Raw genomic sequence first — 21,633 nt, 5'->3', positions numbered from 1 at the left:
GTATGGCAAGAACAAGTTTAGGCTCACAAATCTTAGACTAAATGAAAAGTACCTTGAGGGAACTTGGTCTGGGCAAATCCCATACTTGTTAAAGTCTACCAATCGAGACAAGAAACCACAGTGAGAAACCACGGCAATCTCCTTTTCTTCCCGGCTTAGTAACCTGGAAAGACAACATTCCGTTAAAATCAAGCCAGGTATAAGCTTTGCAAAAGTTTACCATTGAAGAAATTCTTTGATGCGCTGATGAATCTCATCGTTTGTCTCAGAAACATCAGGCCTCCATAGCACATCCTCATTATCTTTGGTGAGCGAAAAGTCCACTCCTGGAAATTGGGCCTTGTAGACGCTAATGTCACGCCTATGGTCAGCTCGAGAGGTTCCCTGATCAATCAAGAGACAGAGTTGTCAAGAAAAGATTTAAAGACCATCAAGGCTCTTACTATATGCTCCCTGCAAAGCTCATTAGCTACAAAGGGTGGCGATCCATGGCTTGAGATTGTCCCTCCCGGATATGGAGTTTTCCCAACTCCATTAACCATAATCAGTGGCTCACTGCTGTCATCATGGTAGACATCTCCCCCTCCAAAAACACCAGCGGCTGTTTGCAAAGTCCTGTAAATCGAGAAACTCACACCATTGATCAAGAAGGAAATCTCCAAACAATACCTTGTCATGGGAGAAACCACAACCAAGTCGACCTTGTCAAAAAGCCCACTTTGTCTAATTTGCTTACCCCGCTCCACAACCTTTGGCAAACAACATGTCATTCGAAAGCTAGAAACTATCACGTAAAACCTTTACCTGTTTCCAGCCGGTGGGCGTAAGGCTAGCGTCAAACTGGTCATCCAGGTGCTCCACTTTATCTGGGCTAAGAACCGAAACTCGGGCTTGGAAGAAGAGGGTAGACAGGACGTAGCAAAATGAACGCCACAGCCGCCAAATGACGTCCGCTGAGAGGCGGCGCCATCCGCCATCAAAGATCAAACGATAGAGCAAGCCCAAATTCAGAGCCACGATGTCATGGTTGTGATAGCCATGACCATGCCGCAACTATAAATCACATCAGATCATGGTTATTTGCTACCTCTGCCAACTTTGTAGTACATACCAGGTGGACGGTCTTCCATTCTCCCTCCATTGGTGAAGAGCTTTAGGGTTCTTGTGTCTTGAATATGGTTTTTATTTATTTATAAGAAACAAAGGTACTACAAAGGAAAAAAACATGTGATTTTTAGTTTTTTAAAACTTTTTTTTTCTCCTGGAGTTGCAACTCGAAGATTTTTGTCTGAGTGGCTTGCTACAGGGAGCAAACTAGCTACAAGCCTCGGCAAAACAAGAATCTCTCCAAAGCACCTACGTTGTGTAAACTTCCGGGTTTTTCATGTCCTCTGCCTCAAAATGACACCTCTAGTCTTATTTGCCATGGGCTGTTCCTGAGATGGCGGATACCCCTGATAAAAAAGAAGAGAAACGCCAAAAGAACAAACCAAGCTTAAGATCGAGAGGAGAGGCACAAAGAAACAAACGGAAAACAAAGACTATGGCCGGGGAAGAAATGGTTCTACCCAGGATGGCTGCCGGAACAAAACTGCGCTCCACAATTGCGTAAAGCAGCTGGGCAAGCAAAGCACGTCAAAGGGAAGAGGAAACCAAGAGAAGAAAGCAAAGAGAAAGCTCAAAAGAACAAAGAAAAACTCACCTATGGCTCAGGGATACCACTCAGAAAAGCAGCAGGATCATCAAAATGATCATCACCACCACTACTCTCCGATGAGTTTTCTAACACGGGTTCTGTCACTTGAAGCTTTTCCTCCACTGGTGGTTTAGCCACGAACCTCTTCCAGACATTAAAAAAGCCGGAGGAGGTTGATGTTGAGCCGCCACCAACACCGTTTTCTGGTTGAGTGGTAGCAGCAGCAGTGCTGGTTGGTTCTGGACCTGATTACGAAGAAAGAAGAAACACAGACCAAAAACAAAAGATGAAAAACGTGATGATCTTTCATCAGAGTATGAGATGAAATCTCAGTCAAAGGGAGGAGCACAACTTGTAAGTTGTGCTCGAAAGTCCGAGTTGACTCACTCCTGTGTGATGCAAGCAAGAGAAGCTTCACACTACCCAAGCAGCATACAGGCCAATGCAGCAAGAAAATAGACCTCAGGACGGGCAAATACGTGCCAGGAATCAGGAGACGGAAAGTTTACCAGGACCGTGGAGTTGCGTCTCCTTGATGATGTAGCCGTGTACATCATCTTGTCCGTGTTCTTGGACGCGCACGTCATTGACGAACTTGGGATTCTGGCACGAGAAATTTTGGCATTAGTAGTTTTCGAAAGACATACATACCCTGAAGCGGCTTTTGCCTGGGCCACCAAGGATTGCCGGGCTGAATGTGCACTGGTTGATCTCTTTCAACTCTTTTTGCCTTCTCATGGCTTCGATTTTCTCCTGGACTTTTTGCCTGTCTGATAAGATTATCTTGTACCATTGGTCCCTCGAGCTGGCAACATGAAGTTCAGAGAAGCACTCAAGTGGAGAAAGAAAAAAGCTTGCCTGAAGTCTCTCTTACGAGCAGCCAGCTTCCGAGATTTTTGGTTCATTTTCCTCTCAAATGAGAATCTCTCAGCCGTCTTTCTTCTCCAGCTCGATAGAAGCATGTGCAATCCTTTTCGCTTTCTCTGGAAAGAATCAAATTAGAGGCAACACAAGCAATTCCAAGAATCTAAACTATACCTGTACGGTTAGCATGAGATCCACAAACTTTTGAAATGGTAGGGGTCTTTCGGCTTCCGAGCCCATCTTTCTAGCTTCTGCGATGTTCAAGGCCACGTCTTCCTTGAGATCTTTTGTTTCGGCTGTTGCTAGCTCTACGTAGCCATCCTGCCACAAACAACAACATTATGAAGTTCTAAACGACAAGGGGCAGTGAGTACCTTGTCATCGTCTAAATAGCCAAACAGCTGTTGGAAATTCCGCTGCTCGAACCTTACAGCCAATATTTCAGATTTTTTGAGGGCGTAATGGTGATTGGAGAGGTTTATCCAGACTCGATTAATATTTTCTTCCAAAGCCTCCTTCTTAGCCCTGGCAGCAACATCGAGATTGTAGAGAAACTCTCCAATAGGCAAAGATTTTTCATTTCGCTGCAACCAACAGAAAAACTCTTGTTATTAACTGATAGAAAATTTTGTACTACCTTTATGTTTCGAGGACCCCGCCCAGTGAGTGGAGTGAACAGCTTTTGCCCCGTTGAAGGATCAACGAGTTCCTCCTCGCGCTCCTTCTGCCTTCTGCCGGTCAATCTAGCAGCATAATCCAGAAGCCTCGAAAAAACTGAGGGCTCGCGTGATGCTTTCTTGATCTTACTATAGGCTGAACTAGCGCTGTCTGGCCTTGATTCTGGTTCTTGGCAACACGGCCGATTAACTTCGGGTCGGAAAGTAATGCTGCATGCCAAGGAAAAAACTATATGAAACTGAAAAAAGAAGTTTGAAGATGAAGACGTACCCATCAGGATACCACAGCATGTACTTTTCCTGACGCTTTTTACGAGACTCAGCGTCCCAAAACAGTAAGTCGAACCGAGAAACAGTACCGTGGCTGATCTCTTTAATATCAGGCCCCGAGGAATTCACACGAGGCTTGAAAGTGCACTCCATCACTTCGAGATCGGCAGTCTGAAAAGATCCCAGTTCTAACAAAATCAAAGAAAAAAACGATGGATGAACCTGTTCCCTCAAACTTTGCAAGCGACTCTCCGACCGCCTGGTGCTCTGGAGCCGCTCCCAAACTTCTCCTGCTTTGCGTTTAAGGTTTCTTGCCAACTTACTGCACGAATCAATGAAAAGACAAAAGAAAAATAGCATCTCGACATCGTATTAGAGTCGGTTTCAAGTACCTGATTGCGGGGCTCCCGGTTACTCCTTCCATTTCAGATTCTTTAAGTTCCTTTTGTCGGGATTCATAAATCTTCTCCCTGTGCTGAATGGCAAGTATAGCCTCTCTGTAAAGAAGCTCCCCGTAGTTTTGAAAGTGTTTGGCCGCTAACTCCCTTACTTTCATTATTTTCCTGGATCCCTGGAAAACAGAACTTGGATGTTCAGAAGACGTAAAAACATGTAAGTGCTTACCTTTGAGAACACGAGCCTTTTCTTCTTAAGCTGCTGCTCGTGGAAATCCTCATAGGACCGCCTTTCTTCCTCTCGTCTTCGGTGGTAGAGCTCATATTCGGCATGCAAGCGCGCACATAGAGCTCTCTACTGTAAGCAGTGTAAAGTAAGAGACTCAGGCCGTCAAAGTTTAGCGAAAACACGAGGCTCCATATACCTGCTTGTCTGAGAGCCGGACAACAACTTTCTTCTTCTTTTTGGGAGGCTGAGGAATAAGCTTGGCCGCGCTCGTGAATGTACACGACATAAGTCTCTCCGAAAACGCCCGTTGCTTGCGCTTGAGATCCTTCTTCGGTTTTCGCTCGTGTTTAAATGGCCTTTCTGGCCTGGAATGAAATCTTCTGGATGTATATTTTCCGGATTCCTTCTGGATCCTCCGTTTGGAGAACAAGTATTCATCCTCGAGCTCACGACCGTAGTCGGGTCCAATGTACCGACAACAATGATCATCATTGAAATTGCTACACACAAAGAAGAGGAGAAATGTAAGGTTTCCACTAGAAAGACGTGCTCACCTTATTTTGTTGATGTGTTCAGTCAGCGGTAAAACAAGCTGGCTGGGAAGATTTTGATCATGACAAAACTTGGAAGCAATTTGCTCGGCCGAGTCACCCTCTTTCATCTGAATATGCACCTCCCTGCCATCCTCCACCTCCACGGTGATGTCAAACAGAACTTCCCGCTCCTCAATTTCTACGTTTGTTACGACGACATTAAAAAGAAAACCGAAAGGAAAGGAAAACGAACAGAGAAGAAAGAAAATGCTTACTGTGTGTATCACACATGTCTTGCTGTTGGCGTTCTCGCAAAACCCGGCTTTTCCTCTTGGGACGCTGCTGAAGCCAAGAAAAGAAGAAAGTTTCAAACTTTCTTCTTTGAAACCAATGAATGGAGAGAGCAACCATACCTTGGACGTGGAAGACTTTGATCCGCTATCCTGCGAGGCATAGTTGGCCAACCCAGGCTGGTTCTCGAGATCCTGGTACTCGGGGGTGGACTGGCGAGACTTCATGGTGGCGACGAGAAATGCTACCGCCGGAGAAGAACGAGAGAGATGGAGTGGTTATGACTGTTTGGCGGTGAGCGCCCCTGGGCGAGGCGGGCGCCACATAAGCTATCAAAATGTGCCAAGTCAGGCCGTGACGATGTACGGCAAAAGGTTTATAGTTCACGGGACATCGTCCGTACATGTTTCGTTTACGTCTACGTCTCTCACCAGGCTTGAAGAAGCTCTCTTTCTTCAAGCCACTGTGATCGCTTGAGGCGAATCGTAGTGGAAGGGATCGTCCAAGTCCCCCAAGACGACCTCTTGCTGTTTTGGTTCCAAGTCGATAAATTCGTTGGACTTCTTGGCCAGATGTGAGATGCTCACTCTGCCTTCTCGCTTTATGTAATCCGCCACCGCTTTCATTTCCTCCGGAGAGATGTAAATGAACTTCCCTCGATCGTCCATCACACCAGACAATCGCCCTGGAAAACCTCAAACTCTTTTCAAGAACACAACGAAAAAACAAAGAGACTCACCCATTTGTTCCAAGGATATTATCCGGTCGATACATTCCTGCGCAGTCCATAAAGAGAACCACTAACCATAAGTTACATTGAGATACTTACCTGCGTACGCAAGTGGAACTCCGCGGCTAAGTCTTCCAAAGCTACGCACTTGTGATTCTGAAACAAGGAAGAGTAAGCAAGAACCACAAACAAAGCACAGTATCAAACCTTGATGAAATTAACGAAGTCGTTGATAAGGCTCTGGCCTTCCTCCGTGTTCTCGCCGGATGTGCCTTCTGTGTCCACAGAGAACGATCCCTTCCACATATCAAACTCTTCGACAGCAGCAGCCTCCTCGTTCTCCTTTTGCATTTTCAGCTCCTCCTCCTGATAGAGAAGCGTAAGTTTGTTCCATGCTAATCGATGATGCTTCGCATTACCTTCCTTTGCTCTTCAGCCTCACGCTCTTCATCTTTGCGTCGTCGTAACTCTGCGTGCCTGTCTTGCTTCTCCCTCTTATGATCTCGAGCGGCAGACTCGGCCTAAGCAAAAGAAATGGAATTTACTCTACAAAGTATGGTAAACTTTTCCAGACCTGCTTGCGTGCTTCTTTGTCTTGTTTCTTTTGCTCTCGTTTCTTCGAGCTCTTGGCCGTGTAGTAGCCTATCTCTTCGCCGTCTTCTTCCAATTCCCCTTCTTCATCTATGCAAAACTCTCACGATCGGTGAAAGCGGAGAGAATCCAAAAGTCATACCTCCTCCGTTGGTGGACGATGACGCTGCTGCGACGGGCCTGCGTCGCATTCTCCGGCTCCCTGCCGTGATTCCAGCGCTGTGGCTCGACGACGCGCCAGAATCATTAGCAACAGGATCATCGGAGACCTGCCAGGCAAAAAATCTCGATTACTATCGCTCCAAACCGATCTCAAACTTACCGCGCTCGAAGATTTTGGAGAAAATCGGCCATAGAGACTCCAAAAGACAATGGCGATGAGCGCAAACAGCACCGGAAGACCAAGGAGCAGCAGCATTCCCTCCATCTCCAGCTTAGGGCAAATGGAAAAACTCCATTGGGGTTTACCAAAGCATCAACGAATATTCACATGCCTGGCATATTAAAAAAAAATCACATTTCTAGTATATTCAAGGATCCTTTTCAAGAAGATTCACATTTTTGGCATATTTTAAGACACATTTCTGGTATATCCAAGAATATTCACATTTGTGGTATATTGCATTACAAGATCAGTATATGTGAAGACAGACTAAATGTTTACAAGCTAAGCACATCAAGAGAAAGAGAGAGAGAGTGAAAGCAACAAACCAGGCGTCGTATCAATCAGCTCCTGATGTCAAGAACAAAAATGGGAGCTCCAAAAAGAACTTCGAATCAGGGGCTCAGCACTGGGGCGGCCGGTGGCAATGCTGCGCTGTCGCTCGGACGGAGAGGCACAGCCAGCGATGGATCCAGGCTATGGAGCTCCTCCAAGAGATGTGATCGTCTCTCCTTGAAGTAGTCCAGGCGTGTCGTGAGCTCGGCCAGCGGGCTCGGAGCATGGCGCTGAGCTGCTACTGCCGCTGCCGCTGCTGCTGCTGCCATCTCGTTCTGGTTTTTCCACGCGAATTGCCTCGCTGAAGGCCCCGAGGGAGGTTGTAGCGCTTGCCAGTTCTCTTGCTGAATAGTCCGCCTCCGGAGATCATGGCCTCTAACTCTCTCGGCCTTCAAAGCCTCCTGGCAATGCGCGAAGCGATAAGAAAGTGGTAAGGAGATGTAGCAACGAGACCAACCTTTGCTTCGAGCAGTGCATTGCGTTGCTGCGTCAGGACGTGCTCGAGGGACGAAGCATCTTGATCTGTTTGACTCTCGAGCTAGAGGGAAAAAAAGGTGGCATTAGTGCTTGATCACTGGCTGGAAACATTTACCTCGTCGTTCCGTTGCCTTTCGTGGTGGCACAAAGCTAGAGTCACGTCCAACTCTTGCTGCAATATCTTCCTGCAAGAGCGCAGAAAAACAGGAAATAAAATGAGCTTTCAGTCAGGCGGTTTCTTTGCTCTTACTGCTGAGATTGGAGACTTTTATAGCGCTGCTGGCGCTCAGAGGTATCCGGCATCAAGCTTACTTGCTGTTGACGCTGCTGATTAAGCTGTATGTGTAGTTCAGCAACCTTCTTCTTCAGCTCTGCAACGTCTGCTTCAACGACTGCGATCTCTTCCAATTCAGCTCTAGTCTGCAGGCATTGCAAGCTCTCGTTACAAAAGTGCTACTGCTACACAGTTCTTACCTGGGAGTCCATACTTCCTCCAGTTGAAAGGCTGAACCCGGATTCCAAAGCAGTTCGTAGTTCTCGTTCGACTCGCAGCTGTTCTTGAAGCTTTGCTACCTGGTGTTTACAATTTGAAGTCAAAATCTCATAAAAAAGGAAAGGAAAATAGCACGAGCATACGTCTTGTTCAAGAGCGAGCCGGCGATCATGAAGTGCTTGCTTTCGTCTTTCCAAACTCGCTTGAAGAATTGCATTTCCTTTAGCCTAAGCTTGCACATATCAGTACAATAACATGCAAGAACGCGAGTACCTCCTTAGCAATCTTAGCCCGAAGCTCGCTTCGAGTAAGCTCCAGCCGTTGAATTGCCGCTCTACAATACACAGTAAGTACCGCAAACCATATCTCAGCAACTTACTCCTCATCAGCAGAGCCATCAACAGGTTCATTTCTGGAGCTAGCCTGAAATCTCGTTGTGTCATTAAATTTTAAACCTTTGTCCATGCATATACCTGGCTGCCAGATGTCGAAGCATGCAGCTTGGAGGAGGGCTTACGAGCGCTTAAAAGATCGAGTTTCGGTGTTGTCGCAGGACGTCCACTATCTTCCCAAAGCACCTCATTTCTGTTCTCATTTCTCAGATGAATGGGTTTGGACCACCCTTTCAGTGGCTTCCCTCCAAAAGCATCCTTCTCCATCTCTTTACCGTCATAAGCCTGGACATAGAAAATTGATTGTGAAGGGAGTTCTCACTAAATAAAATCAGTAATACCTTGTAGTCGAACGTATCACTACCAGCATTGCTACTAGTCTCGCTAAGAGCGCCACTATGAACACGTTCTGGATCCTCGTCCGGTTGAGCATCCAAGTCATTCTCTGCGTCGTGATAGCCATCGGTCTCGTGCATTTGTAGAACTTCTTCTTCGGATGACTCTCCGCTCTCGCTGCCTTCCAGGTTAGGATACATCTCGGGCGAGGGAGGCCCCTGTTGATCATTATCCTGTTAAAAGTATACGTTAATAATTTTGATTTGATTTTCTATAATTTTAATTTTGGTATCGAGACAAACCTCAAAAATATTGTCATACTCTTCCAGTAATGTTGTCACGATAGCTTGGGCATTGTTAGCAGCAACTGCAGCGGCGTGGACCTGTGCAGCATGGTCACCGCTTATGTCCGAATCATCCTCTAGACCGCATTCGCCAGCTATAAGGGGTCTAAGAAGCAAAGGTGCCATACAAGTAGCAACCGCTGAAGCCGTCATCAGGTTGTCTGAAGTATGTGCGGCGATAGCCCGACCCATTCTTAAGACTCTGCCATATTCCCATTGTATTAAAAAGAAAAACAAAAATGGAGTACAACAAAGAAAAGTACCTTTGCAGAAGCCGACGATTAGGCTCGGGAAACGTGTCAGCAACTGCTAACCGCATTGACGTAATGCGAGCTTCTTTGCTTTCAAGCCTATAAGCTTCAAGAAGTGCGGTGCAGCAAGGAGTCGGCACGGGAGAGGAAGGGAGCTCCCTAAGTACAAGCTGCAAGGAACTCTTTAAGACTGATTTTATCAACGTAATTCTCATTACCTTTATGCAGTCACTCACAACATGAGCGTCTTCGTCTGGTGAGAAGCTAGTTTTTCCTGTCATGGTGATAGAACGTAGATCACGTGTTCACAGAAAAAGGAACCTATACCTTGTTCATAGTCGCGAATACGATGCTCCACCTCTTCCACATCCGCACACTGACGTAAAATTCCCTCCGCTTTGACTCCTGCCAAATTGCAGCACCTAAGAGAACAGCACAAGGATAAAATTATCACCGTACCATAACGCTCAATGAAGCACAAAGCCTTCTCCAGGAACGATGGACTACCGTCAATGTCTTCCAAAGCAAGTAAAATTGGTCTACCGACAACCATTGACTTGACGGATCTTCTGTCTTTCCCTACCAGAAAAAAAAAAGAAAAAGAAAATGTCAAGTCAGCAGCTCGCTGGAAAACTAAAATTCCTACAGGCACCTAATTCAGTCGATGTTTCAATCACATCAATAGAGTCGTTGCGAAAAATCCCATCGTGCCCCACTACCAATGCGGCATTAGGGGCTGCAGCAAGCGCTCGCTCGAGGGCTACCTTCCATTCTTCGACATCCTCCGATGTCTCGGCCTGTTGGTTACGGAAGTTCAGAAACAGATACACTATACATCAAGATTCCTCTACGAACGTAAATGACGCACCTTGAGGGTAACAGTTCGGCCATCAGGGAACATTACAGTGAGCAACTTTTTATCGGCACGAACAAGAACACTAACAGAAAAGAGAACGAATCGCATTTAGCAAGGACAAACTTTCTTTAATTTGAAGATACGTACCTCCCGGAATTATTGAGATCGATTCCACCCAACGTCATGCTTGCTTCGCTTCCTCGTAGCGGAAGAACGTTCTGCTCGGGAAGAAAAGTATGCAAGACTGAGTAAGTCTGCGCATCAGTGGACCAGTAGCATTACCGGATCGTCCTTGAAAAAGACTAGTGACGTCCTCGTAAGTATGAACCACCGTCGTTTCCATGACTTCCATCCCAAACCTGTGAAAAGAAACGGAGGAAACGAGCTAAGATAGAGAAAGAAATCATCGCTTCGACTACCTTTGGAAGAAATCAACAGCGGGCCACTCTTGAAGACCTGGCAAAGCACACCAAACATAAAACGCATCCACAAAGTAGCAATCCATCAAGAAACTTACAGCGTTTGACCGAGTTCGTGGCCGCTCGAATGGCGTCACCATTGCTTGCTAGAATGCTGCTACTCCAAAACCGCGTCTCATGACCGGACGAATCGAAGAGTCTTGCTCGCGAATTCTACTTCCCGTGACGATATTTCACCTGCATTGCCCGATTCCAAACCCTACCACGCCGCGAGAAATCCCTGCTGGACCACATCTTATCTCGCCCGCGCCGCCCCGGCCCAATCCTACGAAATCCAAGCCAGAATTCCACGGATTCCAGCTCCAGCCGCGAGAATCCGAGGATCCGAGGGCCTAGCAACAAGAATCTCGCCGCAACAGGACTAGATCGCCATAGCCGCAGCTCCTCCACGCCCTGTCTTCCTCCAGACGCTGCGCGCCCTGCGCCCTACTGGAACAAGAGGCCAAACACCACTCCCCGGGCAAACAGTGCTCGTCTTCCACGGCCAGGCCGAAAGAGTCCGACGTGGCAAGCGCTAGATCGTTGGATAGAGCCTCACACGTTCGGCGCACCCGTTGAAATAAAACGAGAGCTTACGTGGCGAGCTCTCGCTCGTTGGTTTGGCGAGGATCGACGGCGGGCGGTGCCACTCCGTCATGACATGTTAAAACCATATAATCAACCCATCAGTTCTAAACTATTGAAGTTTCTTCTCTTCATCCACGAATTGAAAGGATCAATTGAATAGCCTGGCTCCATCCGCAAAGTGGTAGCTAGTCGCAATCACCCACCAATTGACAAGGTCTACAAATCTTTCCATTCCATTAACCTTCGCTATGTTCTCATTGTTTTGAGTAGCAAAAGTTCCTTCCTGCGTTTGTTTATCATGAACGACGACAGTGATACCCACCAAAAGGAACACTCACCGAAAAGAGAGAGAGAGAGACGCTTGAAGAGAAGTCGTGGATCCTTTGCTTGAAGAGCTTTTCGGCTTTTCTCTTGCATTGCATTGCCCTTCTCCTTTGCTCTCTAGAGGAAGGAAAAAGAGTTGAAAGCTTTAGGTGCCGACAAAGCAAGAGAGAATTAAAATTGTGTACCAGGATTTCCTTTGCAATAGTGGTCACCGACCGTGAAAAAAGAGAAGCTTCACCACTAAGAACTTAAGCTTACTCTTCCTGTGCCGTCGTTTTACACGTAGCGAAAGTCTTTCGATCGCTTTGATAGACAGATGGAAGGAGACGGCTGCTGCATTGCTTGCTCCATCAATCCGCAAGATGGCCACCTAAAACGGAATTCACCTTCAGTCTGCACGAAAATGCCAGATGTTACCTGAGAGTGAAAGCTTCGTCGGTCGACAAAATTCGAGTAAAAATTATACACGATGGTCAGGAGCGAACATAACCTTTGAAAAGCTTGAATAATTCTTGAAGAATGGCATTTAAACTTGCATAGATCAAATGAAAAGGAATGCGGGTACCTCGTTGGCAAGCTCCAACCGGTGAATTGCAGCTCTACAATGCTTTATAAGTACCGAAAATCACATCTGACCAGAAACATACTCACTCCTAAGAAGTTGGATCATCAGCGTAATCATTCTTCAAGTGCCAATGCGTCAAAACCTCTGTTCATGCATATGCCTGTCGAAGCGTACGGCTAAGCGGGTCCACTAGGCAATCTGGGACCTGGAAAAAACCGCTTGTCAAAAATCTTTCTTCTTGTAAAACCACAAGTAATTACCCAGCGTTTCAGCTTGTTGGACACGATCTGCCTGCACAGCTCCCAGGATAAAAAGAAAAGTGAACGGTAAATGGGATCGAAATAAAAAAATAATCTCTCTTGATAATTCACGACATCTACAAAGCGTACGTACCTATCTGAGCTAAAGCGTCCTAAATTCTACGAACCGGGAAAGGAAAAAGAGTGCGTACGAACTTGCCGCCCTGCAATCAAATGGTTTATCGTTTTGTCTGAGGCAAATCATAAAATGAACACCACAGTTTTACTTGCCTCCAGGAAACAGCAGTTTTTCTAAAAGTTGTAATAGTTGTTGTTGTTGTTGTTGTTCATAGCGTACGCGACCAAAACACCTATTAAAGCCACTGCAATCAACAAAACGATCGACAAGCGCACTCTGGACGAGCTCAGTGCACTCGAAGTGCGACCACTTGTTGATCCTTTGCTTGCAGGACTTCTTGGATCCAATTTTCTCTAGAAAGAATAAACATATAACAGACTTTACAATCCGAGAAACTTGGAAAAGAAATACCTGATCCTGTTGCGCTTGTTTCCCTGCTAATGGCTCTTTGGAAGCCGCGGGAGATGGAGCAGAATCACCAGGAAGATAGACCACCTTTAACTTGATATCGCAGATGCCTTGGCTATCTTCTTTGGTAAACTGTAGAGAACCTTTTAGCACAAATGAGAAATTGAATGCCAATACCATTTTCGACTGGATGTCGTCTACTGTTGTTTGCTCTGTTGCAACAACACTTAGTATCATAAACTTGTCCTTGCATTGAAAATCCGCCGGAGCTTCTCGTTGAGCTTGCATAGTGACTGGAGTATCAAAACCAAGAGACCAAAACTTTTACCAACTTAATAGAAAAAAAAAAACCATAGCTTAGCTTCTTACAGGCAACATCGCAGGTACCCCGAGGCTGTATGACACCAGCATTCGGACGCACGCAATACCGTTTTGGAGCAGTGGTTTTTACCTGTCACAAATTCTATCCAAGTTCGATGCGGTGGTTTTAAACTCAAGAAGAAAAAGATAGAAAGACCTTAAACGCCACAAATTCGTCGCCCACATTGTTGAGCCGAATCGAGCATGAAAGCTGCTTTTTCAACTCAACTGAAAGGAGGAGACAAAAGAAAAAAAATAGAAAAACAAGTCAATTCGAAGCTGCAAGTGAGATCGGAGCCACTTACATCGAAAAACCAATTCACTGGGTTGGACTGTGATAAGCTCTGGCATGATTTCCGCCGCAAAGAGAACTACACTCAAATTTTACCTCCCATACAGCATCAAACGTAGCAGCTTCGATCAAGATTCGCGAAGCCCCACGCCGCACCATCAGTCCACCGCCGCGCCGCGGTCGCGAGAGAGGAGAGAGCCCGCAATACCAAAAACCCTAATCTCTGGAGATTGAAAGGGCAGGCAAGGCGGGAAATTCTGGATTCCATCCAACGGCCCACATTACGACACCGCTCCACCACTAGAATTTAATGCGGCCATCTCGAACCATCCATTTCCTATCGGACGGCTCATGCGCTTTTGAGCGTAATCCCCGCCTTTATAGTGCCGTCCGATATGCCTATCGGACGGCTCATGCGCTTTTGAGCGTAATCCCCGCCTTTATAGTGCCGTCCGATATGCCTATCGGACGGCTGGCCATCGTCCTCCCTGCATTGCTAGGGCTCTTGAGCTCGGGTTTGATCTAGGCGCTCCTTTTCGCGCTTTCGATTCTTTCGCTCCTCGCTGTGCCCCCGATCGCCCCAGCAGCAGCGCGCAAATCTTGGAGGATGATATCAGGTCCGTCTCGCGAGTTCTCGGTGTGAGGGTTTTTTAGCTGGAGGATGATCGTTGGCCAGTCGAAAATGGGAAATGCCGATTTTGATCTCCCGGAATCAATATGCTCGGTGCTACCCGACGATCCTTACGAGCAGCTGGATGTGGCGAGGCGGATCACAGCCATGGCAATTGTGGCTAGAGTAGGAAAGCTAGAGGCAGAGGAGAAGAAGGCTTCTCAGAAGATTTTGGAGAGGGAAAGAACGATCTATGAGCTCCAGGAGCGGCTTGTGGAAGCCGAGCGATCCTTGCAAGAGACAAACGCTCGCCTCGGCCATGCGTTGGAAGAACAGGTTTGGGAATTTCTTTTTCACAGTGCATTGGCAAATGCGACCTCTCAAAAAAATATTACTTTTTCCAGGCCAAAATGGCAAACGAGAAGAACGCACTTATGGCGACTGTTAAGAAGCTGAATCGTGACGTTGCTAAGGTACTTAACTCTTTCTTTTTCCCTCTTTATAGCCTTGATTTCTTGCTTTTCTTACGTAGCTGGAGACTTTCAAACGCACACTGATGCAATCTCTCCAAGAAGAGGATGAAAATTCTTCCACTGTAAGTTTTTCAAGTGTTCCTCGTTATGCTTGACCGATCGAGCTACTTCAATTGTGTGGTGCAGTTAGAGAATGGAGACAAGCATCTCCTCCGATCTAACATGAGTTCTCATGCACTTCCGTCCCATGGTAAACCGATTGTGAATTGTTACTTTTTTACGCTACCATTCGTACGGGATGATAGTGCAAGTTTTCTTTCTTCCAGATGGTCGACCATTTACAAGGGCGCAACTAGTAGAAGCCTCAAACGCTATTGTAGAGGATCCCGAAGATGGTAACAAAGATTTTTTCATTCTGTAAAGCTTGTTGTTTTTTTACTAAGTTGCTTTTCTGGTTACAGCAGGTTCCAAGCAGAAGTTTCTTTCGATGACACCAAGTCTTACTCCAAAACTTACTCCCACTGGCTCTCCCAGAAGACAGTCCACGGCTACTTCTCCCAGAAGGCATCATCCTTCGAACGGAATTCGGAGCTCATTTTCACTCTCTCTTCCTGCTAGTCAAGCCACGACAGCTCCGAGTTCTCCTCCACATGTTGGTGCTCTACCAGGTATTATGCTCACACGCATTCTGGCTGGCTGTTACTAACATTTAAATGCTTTTGTAGTTCGCACTCCGAAGGTTGATGGGAAAGAGTTTTTCCGCCAAGCCAGGTTTGTGTTTATTGTTGTTAATCCGATGTTCAGAGTCTCAAACGCGTGCTCCCCAGGAACCGACTGTCATATGAACAGTTCAGCGCTTTCCTTGCTAACATTAAAGAGCTAAATGCTCACAGGCAGACACGAGAGGTAAAACTTCTCCAAAATCACGCTTCTGCGTTTCTTAACGCGCTAGTGCTTCGCAGGAAACATTGCGAAAGGCAGATAACATATTTGGACCTGGAAATAAAGACCTGTACATGTCATTTGAGGGATTGCTCAGCCGCCACCTTCCTTCGTAAGAGAAAGGTGGAAGATCTCGTTCTCGGAGATCAGTAAGGTCCAAGCTATCCAGTGTTTCTTATTTCCTTTTGTCTTAACAAACTGAAAGAATTGAGGAGTGTTTCCAGCTGAGAAGATTGTTGCATCAGATCGAAACCTTGGACTGAATTGGATCGTTCACAAGGCTCGAAAGAAACACATAAGCTGTTGAGTCTCGCGGCCTAGACGAAAGAAAGTACTTGGCTGCTTGAATGCCATAGCCGACATCGCCAAAGCTTCTACAAGCTGCCAGTAGCTTTCTCCACTGCCAAGCTCCAGCCTCGAAAGGCATGCTCGCGGCAAGCTCCAGCGCGCTCCCAAGCTGTCCAGCTCTAGCCAAGACATCAACAAGGCAGCAGTAGTGCTCCATCCCTGGATCCACGCCAAAGTCCACAGCCATGCCAACAAAGTATTCTTTCGCGGACTCGACTCTACCTTCGTGGGTGCAAGCGAGCAAAGCTGCCAAGAAACAATTTTTATCTGGCATGTCGAAAAGTTTCATATTTGTGAAGGTGGCAATGGTTGCTAGAGATTCCCCTCTCTGGGCATATGCCGAAAGAATAGAGCTCCATGCTACTGGATCCCCTTCTGGCATTGACTCGAACAGTTTTCTCACTTCGACAAGATCCCCGACTTGGGCATTTGCAGCTATCATTGAAGTCCATGAAACAACATTGCGGTGTGGAGTTGACGCAAAAATCCCTTTAGCAATATCAATATGCCCGGCTTGGGCATAAGCAGATAGCACTGTGTTCCAGCTGCTTGGGCTCCTGTGCGGCATTGAGGAAAACATCTTTGTAGCGGAGGAAATATCCCCAATTGAAAAGAATGCTTCTATCATAGCATTCCAAGCAGCTGGTGTTCTCTCAGGCATTGTGTCAAATACAAACTTTGCGTTTTCGATGTTTCCAGTTTGGATATGTGCTAACATCACTGAAGTTGATGATGAACTATCATGTTCTGGCATTTGGGTGGTAAAAATCTCCATAGTTTTGTACGGGCATCCATTTCTTATGTGGCTAGACAGTACGGCATTCCAGCAGGCCAGGTTTTGCCACGGCAACGATGAAAAAAATGACCACACTCCATCCAATCGCCCAAAATGGGAATATGCCGAGAGCATCGCGCAGCACAATGGAAGGTTGTGCTCGGGGATCTTTTCAAACAAGGAGCGCGCCTGCGGAAGATTCCCACACACGGGAAGGAATATTGTCACCGACACAATGTCTAGTTCGGGTATACACTCAAAGAAGCGAACGGTTTGGTGGATATGCCCATTGTGGGCATATCCCGAAAGCATTGAGTTCCAAGATACCACATTTCTATAAGGCATATGCTGAAAAAAAAGTGCGCCTTTCTCTACGTCGTGTTGAGAATACGCACCCAGAACTGTGTTCCAGGAAATGATATTCCTAGCCGGCATCTCCTCGAAAATGCGCTCTATATCCCAAATATGCCCAACTTGGGCATATTGAGATAGTATAGCATTCCATGACACAAGATTCTTCTCCGGCATTGCAGCGAACGTTTCTTCAGCCCTGGACATTTGCCCTGTACGAGCATATGCTGTCATCATGGATGTCCACGACACGGAATCTCTTTCGGGCATGGCATCTAGAAGAGATTTTGCTTGGTTTGCGTTAGCACTCTGGGAGCATTTGTGAAGTAATGCGTTATAAGAGATGAGATTCCTTTGTGGCATTGATTTGAAAAAATCTTTAACTTCATGCAAGTCTCCAAGAGCAAGCATGGAATTGTAGGATGCCAGGCTCCAACAAGGCATCATCTCAAAAAAGGCCTTTGATTCTACAAAATGCCCACTCTTAGCAAATGCGCTGAGCATCGTAGTCCACGACACGATATCGTGCAGTGGCATCTTATCAAATATAATCCTACATTGTTTTATATTTCCAGCCTTTGCCTGAGTAGAGAGCAGCATATTCCAAGAAACAAGGTCTCTCCCAAATTGAAGATGCATTGCCTACACTTTTGAATCAAAAATATCTTTAGTTGATCATACTTGTTAGAGGTTTTCACACTCAACTCTCTGGAAGGAGATCTGAGAGGCAACGAGATCATAGAGAATGTGGAAGTTTTGCTGTTGCATGTTTCCAATGATGGAAAGATCACCACCGGAAGAATCCATGCTCAAGCACACAACATCTCTGCTCGTCACCTGGAAGATGTTCTCGAATGGAAGAACGAGCTGGACCTGGTTTGCGAAGTAAAAGGTGACGCTTGGGAAGCCATAGCTCGTGTCCCCAGAACTGTTGAAGCAAAGATCAAGGCCCGCCGAATTGCCGAGTGTGGGAAGTATCACTTGTTCCTCGATTGATTTCCTCATGGCTTCGTAAACCGGGGGAGTTAGCAAGGTGTACGTGGTTCCGGAGTCAATAACAGTCTTGTTCGCTAGAAAAGGTCCAACGCTAGTGTTGTGACCTGATTCTTTATCATAGACCACCACTGGAACGCCACCGATCGTGATACTTTGGAGATCTACGTAGTAGAGGGTTTGATCCAGGTGATCACCGTGAAGAATCGGGGTGGAAACAACATCATGGCCTCTCAAAGCCGCGGAAGATCCCAGAAAGAGAAAGCTCTTTGCACTTGGAGGGCTGTCATAGCTCACGAGACAATACGAGAATTTGTAGCCAAGTTTATCCCCGAGCTGCTGGATCAACGAGTGCGATTTTTGTCCCAAACCAATCAATCCCTGGGTGAAGTTCCAGTCACCTTTTAGCTTCCGTGCACAGCCAAACAAGAAACCATCAAAGAAACTCCTGTGATCCTCTCCGGCTCCATGGCTTCGGAAGCTGATCCTGTCGGAGCCAACATCTCCGGAAGTCCTGGAACCGTCACCGTACTCATACTTGTATTTGCAAGTTTCCTCGCAGCGAGGACCAATCCCAGCCGAGGACATGCCACTGCAGTGCGTGCTATTGCACGGGAGCTTCTTGTATGAACTGGAAGCATCGGAGAAAAAAATGGTCTCGCCGTGATGATCCAAGTCGCAGTGATCGCAATTATCACACTTGAGCCAAACGAGATCACTCCCTGTGTCGATCATGGCCGGGATCAGCTGTGGAGGAGTTCCAATGCTCAGCTCCATCATATACTCGCCTTCTCCCCCGCCAGCCTGATAGATGGAGCTCGACAGCTCCGGCGAGTGGCGGTCGCGAGTGTTGTTTGATTTGGTAGGACTATTCGATGTTTTCCTTCGATCCGAGAAGAAGTTTGCTCGGGATTTACTCGTCTTGAGCGCCTTCTCGAGCCTCTTTGCTCTGGTCAGCGTGCCGGAAGCGTAGGAGTCTACTTGCTTGAGCTCTAATCTATATCCTGGGTGGTGTTCCGAGAGAGCGTGGATGCCATAGCTTACCAGGACAAGAAGAAGTACGCGCAGCTCCATACCGTCTTTCTTCCGACCCAAACAACAATCCATGACTGGCATTGTCTGCACCTTTTTTATCTTGCGTGCCGAAATAATGGCACGTCTTCACATTTTAATATGAACATACAAACGTGAAGCTTACCTTAGCTGGCCGATTCAACTAAATCCCACACTTTGCTTACCAAGTTACCTGTACAAGATCCATATTTTCCATTATCATTTTAACATGAACATAATTATGTTTGTTTCATGATACATAAACATTAAAGGCCACAAGCATCAACCATGAAACACAAGGTGATCATCAAAGACATCCACCATAGAGTGTTAAAGACCCATGAACTATTGCACTGCCCAGGGTAAGAGCCTCTTAAGTGGTGAGGTACATGGCGTTAGTAGATTGGCTCATATTCAAATTTCACTTTATGATTAAATGTACAAGTAAACTATCATACTTTCATAAATCTTTAGAAAAGCATTTGGTTAAGACACAATATATAGCTTGTGACAAAAGAATTCATAAGATAACATAAATCAATTTCCCTTTGAATTTGCTAATCAAAGGTTACATCAAAAATCAAAATGGCAAAGCAAATGAGAGAGAAAAAACAAAATTTTAGTGGTCAATATTGCTTCTTATTGCAGCAGCTAATAAGAGTTATATTTTTATGGTCAATGTAAAATGCAAAAGATTAAGGATGGTTCAAGAAATTCTCCATATAACTCTGTATAGCCCACTGTTAACCTAAGAACTTGTTCTAAAGCTATTTAACAAGATGCAAATCAGAAATTTCACATGCTACTCTTGAAGCTTTTTTGAGTATTCTAGTAGCATAGGAAAACCAAGAAGAAAAGATAAGAGACTCTTAAGCTCACCTTGCCTATGGAAAGTGATGGTGTGGAAGTATAGGAAAAAGTTAATGTCTGAATCAAATTTTTAGTTTCTTAAGTTTTTCATTTCCTCACATAATGATTTCTGCCTACAATCATAACATATGGTAAAAATTTACTAAAGAAAGTTATCAAAGTTCAGTATAAAGCCATTAGTTTGAAGAATATCCTAGGATATACTAGCACTAAATAAAAAACACTAATTTCTTTGAACTCCATAGCAATTATTATTATGTTAAAAACAAAATTTTATCAACAACTTTGTTTGATTGGTGGATTTTATAAACCTATAATCATTCACTTAAAATTATCAATTAGTAAAATGGATTTTCTGCAATCTTTTAGTTTTTTATTTATTGGTATGCTCATTTTTAGTTATTGTAAACAAACCCACTCCTACTCAGCTGGTTCTGTACAAAATTGCATTCGATCATTTCAAATAGGAACCAATCCTAATGATTTTTGCAGGTGTTTATCATCTGTATGGAATAATTTTGAATCTAATTCATTTACACCAGGGATATATACTGCTCAAGTTGGAACTTTAGGTTGCTTCTTTCGAATTAGACATTATCACGAACTATCATATTCTGACTTTTTAGAAGCAGCTACTGATATATGGGATATATGTCTTGCATATTATGACCAGGGAGGTGTAATTTCACTAGATGATGCCTCCATGGAATTAAGAGTGGAGCATGCAAGGGAAGGTCTTCTAGAGACAATTTCATATACAAATATTTCATTAATATTATTTACTGTTTGTTAAATTTAAAGGAAATGACAAACAAGATAAAATAAAATTTAAAATAATTGAAATAAAAGCAGGGCTCACATATCTCTTGCATACAATAATATTTTCAATTATGAAACTTAAGATAGTGATTTCATAAAAAAAACATTCCAAATTTATGTATGATGTAAAATATTCATATTACCTATGGTTAGTGTTCAAGTGGTCATCACTTATGATTTTGTGTTAGTATATTTATGACTTCATGTAGATTTTACTATACATATTAAAATGCTTGTTTATGATGTCATAAATATATATTTTTCTTTTATGAGGTCCAAGTGTATTATTACAATGCTATAATTAACATAGTGGGATTTTGATAGCCATCAAAGTGGTTTAAATTTATTTTTGTATATAAATTAGGGTTTTTAAGTTAATCGACTATACATATTTTTATATATGAAATTGAAGGGTAAGTTTAATTGTCTATAAGGAGCATTTGGATTTATGCTTTTGGTTTAGATTTAGCTTTTGCATTATCTTTTTTATTTTTGTAGTTTTTCTATGTATGCTTTTATGTTTTTCTTCTTTTTTTTTTCATCTTCATGGCAAAGTAATATACTCCTTTTTTGTTTGACTTTTGAGTAACAATTTAGAATTTACTCAATGCTATGTGGTTACAACTAAATAATTAAATATAGTTAATTGTGATATTCACAACACATGGTGTAACTCTTCTTACTCTTGCTACCAATTTTTGCATCCAACTAGATTTCTTCCATAAGAAGCTTAGGGATTATATATACTATTAGTTTTATCATTTCACGGTGATTGCCACTATTTTAGGCCCTCTATTCCTTCTAATGGGTACAAGTAGCAATAACCTGCAAAACTTGCTCTTAACAAAATAGGTAATATGCATTATTACTTCCATTATAAAGA

At 44.7% G+C, this 21,633-nt stretch overlaps 7 protein-coding genes and 1 long non-coding RNA gene across 12 annotated transcripts; 1 reads left to right on the top strand and 7 right to left on the bottom strand.

Moving 5' to 3' along the window:
- Positions 1-1,249: 1,249 nt before the first annotated feature.
- LOC9657376 lies at positions 1,250-5,194 on the bottom strand. 3 transcript variants are annotated; one of them, XM_024679202.1, is made up of 16 exons: positions 5,078-5,194; positions 4,940-5,006; positions 4,686-4,863; positions 4,328-4,631; positions 4,132-4,257; positions 3,900-4,078; positions 3,730-3,829; positions 3,509-3,678; positions 3,198-3,447; positions 2,935-3,144; positions 2,735-2,881; positions 2,555-2,679; positions 2,348-2,501; positions 2,206-2,299; positions 1,703-1,941; positions 1,250-1,617 (listed from the first exon to the last, which is right to left on the bottom strand). In XM_024679202.1, exons 1-15 carry the CDS (start codon positions 5,180-5,182, stop codon positions 1,703-1,705), a joined length of 2,448 nt encoding a protein of 815 aa, XP_024534970.1. In that variant the 5' UTR covers positions 5,183-5,194; the 3' UTR covers positions 1,250-1,617. The 3 variants fall into 3 exon arrangements, with proteins under 3 accessions (XP_024534970.1, XP_024534972.1, XP_024534971.1); XM_024679204.1 differs by lacking the exon at positions 1,703-1,941 and having other exon boundaries at positions 1,250-1,454; XM_024679203.1 differs by having other exon boundaries at positions 1,250-1,941; positions 4,940-5,003.
- A 101-nt stretch (positions 5,195-5,295) lies between these two features.
- On the bottom strand, positions 5,296-6,733 carry LOC9657375 (DDRGK domain-containing protein 1). The gene is made up of 8 exons (XM_002974156.2): positions 6,599-6,733; positions 6,419-6,545; positions 6,260-6,366; positions 6,105-6,206; positions 5,893-6,051; positions 5,785-5,841; positions 5,695-5,731; positions 5,296-5,640 (listed from the first exon to the last, which is right to left on the bottom strand). Exons 1-8 carry the CDS (start codon positions 6,701-6,703, stop codon positions 5,411-5,413), a joined length of 924 nt encoding a protein of 307 aa, XP_002974202.1. The 5' UTR covers positions 6,704-6,733; the 3' UTR covers positions 5,296-5,410.
- A 128-nt stretch (positions 6,734-6,861) lies between these two features.
- LOC9657374 (rho GTPase-activating protein 7) lies at positions 6,862-11,115 on the bottom strand. The gene is made up of 21 exons (XM_002974155.2): positions 10,661-11,115; positions 10,563-10,599; positions 10,426-10,502; positions 10,291-10,361; positions 10,156-10,225; positions 9,940-10,084; positions 9,747-9,866; positions 9,615-9,692; positions 9,506-9,561; positions 9,300-9,457; positions 8,995-9,238; positions 8,698-8,925; positions 8,438-8,641; positions 8,344-8,387; positions 8,238-8,298; positions 8,108-8,191; positions 7,946-8,044; positions 7,722-7,891; positions 7,587-7,656; positions 7,452-7,532; positions 6,862-7,395 (listed from the first exon to the last, which is right to left on the bottom strand). The coding sequence occupies exons 1-21, from the start codon at positions 10,700-10,702 to the stop codon at positions 7,054-7,056; spliced, it is 2,481 nt and encodes an 826-aa protein (XP_002974201.1). The 5' UTR covers positions 10,703-11,115; the 3' UTR covers positions 6,862-7,053.
- A 291-nt stretch (positions 11,116-11,406) lies between these two features.
- LOC112347816 lies at positions 11,407-12,248 on the bottom strand. Its single transcript, XR_002992862.1, has 4 exons — positions 12,165-12,248; positions 11,931-12,112; positions 11,699-11,883; positions 11,407-11,630 (listed from the first exon to the last, which is right to left on the bottom strand). It is a non-coding gene; the product is annotated as an uncharacterized LOC112347816 (long non-coding RNA).
- A 169-nt stretch (positions 12,249-12,417) lies between these two features.
- On the bottom strand, positions 12,418-13,718 carry LOC9658026 (vesicle-associated protein 1-3). Of its 2 annotated transcripts, XM_024679282.1 has the most exons (8): positions 13,613-13,718; positions 13,530-13,556; positions 13,382-13,452; positions 13,234-13,315; positions 13,042-13,157; positions 12,868-12,996; positions 12,609-12,809; positions 12,418-12,541 (listed from the first exon to the last, which is right to left on the bottom strand). In XM_024679282.1, the coding sequence occupies exons 1-7, from the start codon at positions 13,617-13,619 to the stop codon at positions 12,630-12,632; spliced, it is 612 nt and encodes a 203-aa protein (XP_024535050.1). In that variant the 5' UTR covers positions 13,620-13,718; the 3' UTR covers positions 12,418-12,541; positions 12,609-12,629. The 2 variants fall into 2 exon arrangements, with proteins under 2 accessions (XP_024535050.1, XP_002974200.2); XM_002974154.2 differs by having other exon boundaries at positions 13,530-13,699.
- A 252-nt stretch (positions 13,719-13,970) lies between these two features.
- LOC9657373 (uncharacterized protein At4g15545) lies at positions 13,971-15,760 on the top strand. Of its 2 annotated transcripts, none has more exons than XM_024679358.1 (9): positions 13,971-14,462; positions 14,531-14,599; positions 14,659-14,721; positions 14,786-14,849; positions 14,926-14,994; positions 15,064-15,267; positions 15,325-15,370; positions 15,427-15,505; positions 15,562-15,760. In XM_024679358.1, exons 1-9 carry the CDS (start codon positions 14,178-14,180, stop codon positions 15,655-15,657), a joined length of 975 nt encoding a protein of 324 aa, XP_024535126.1. In that variant the 5' UTR covers positions 13,971-14,177; the 3' UTR covers positions 15,658-15,760. The 2 variants fall into 2 exon arrangements, with proteins under 2 accessions (XP_024535126.1, XP_002974363.2); XM_002974317.2 differs by having other exon boundaries at positions 15,061-15,267.
- A 22-nt stretch (positions 15,761-15,782) lies between these two features.
- On the bottom strand, positions 15,783-17,285 carry LOC9657372 (pentatricopeptide repeat-containing protein At4g02750). The gene has a single exon (XM_002974153.2). It carries the CDS (start codon positions 17,283-17,285, stop codon positions 15,783-15,785), a length of 1,503 nt encoding a protein of 500 aa, XP_002974199.2.
- Positions 17,286-17,553: 268 nt separating this feature from the next.
- Positions 17,554-19,088, bottom strand: LOC9657371 (aspartic proteinase nepenthesin-1). The gene has a single exon (XM_002974152.2). It carries the CDS (start codon positions 19,080-19,082, stop codon positions 17,700-17,702), a length of 1,383 nt encoding a protein of 460 aa, XP_002974198.2. The 5' UTR covers positions 19,083-19,088; the 3' UTR covers positions 17,554-17,699.
- Between the last annotated feature and the right edge of the window lie 2,545 nt (positions 19,089-21,633).

This window comes from Selaginella moellendorffii, unplaced genomic scaffold (assembly GCF_000143415.4).
Source record: "Selaginella moellendorffii unplaced genomic scaffold, v1.0 SELMOscaffold_24, whole genome shotgun sequence".
NCBI classification, from domain to species: domain Eukaryota; kingdom Viridiplantae; phylum Streptophyta; class Lycopodiopsida; order Selaginellales; family Selaginellaceae; genus Selaginella; species Selaginella moellendorffii.
The sequence above is the reverse complement of the archived record's forward strand: the minus strand, read 5'-3'. Positions and strand labels throughout refer to the sequence as shown.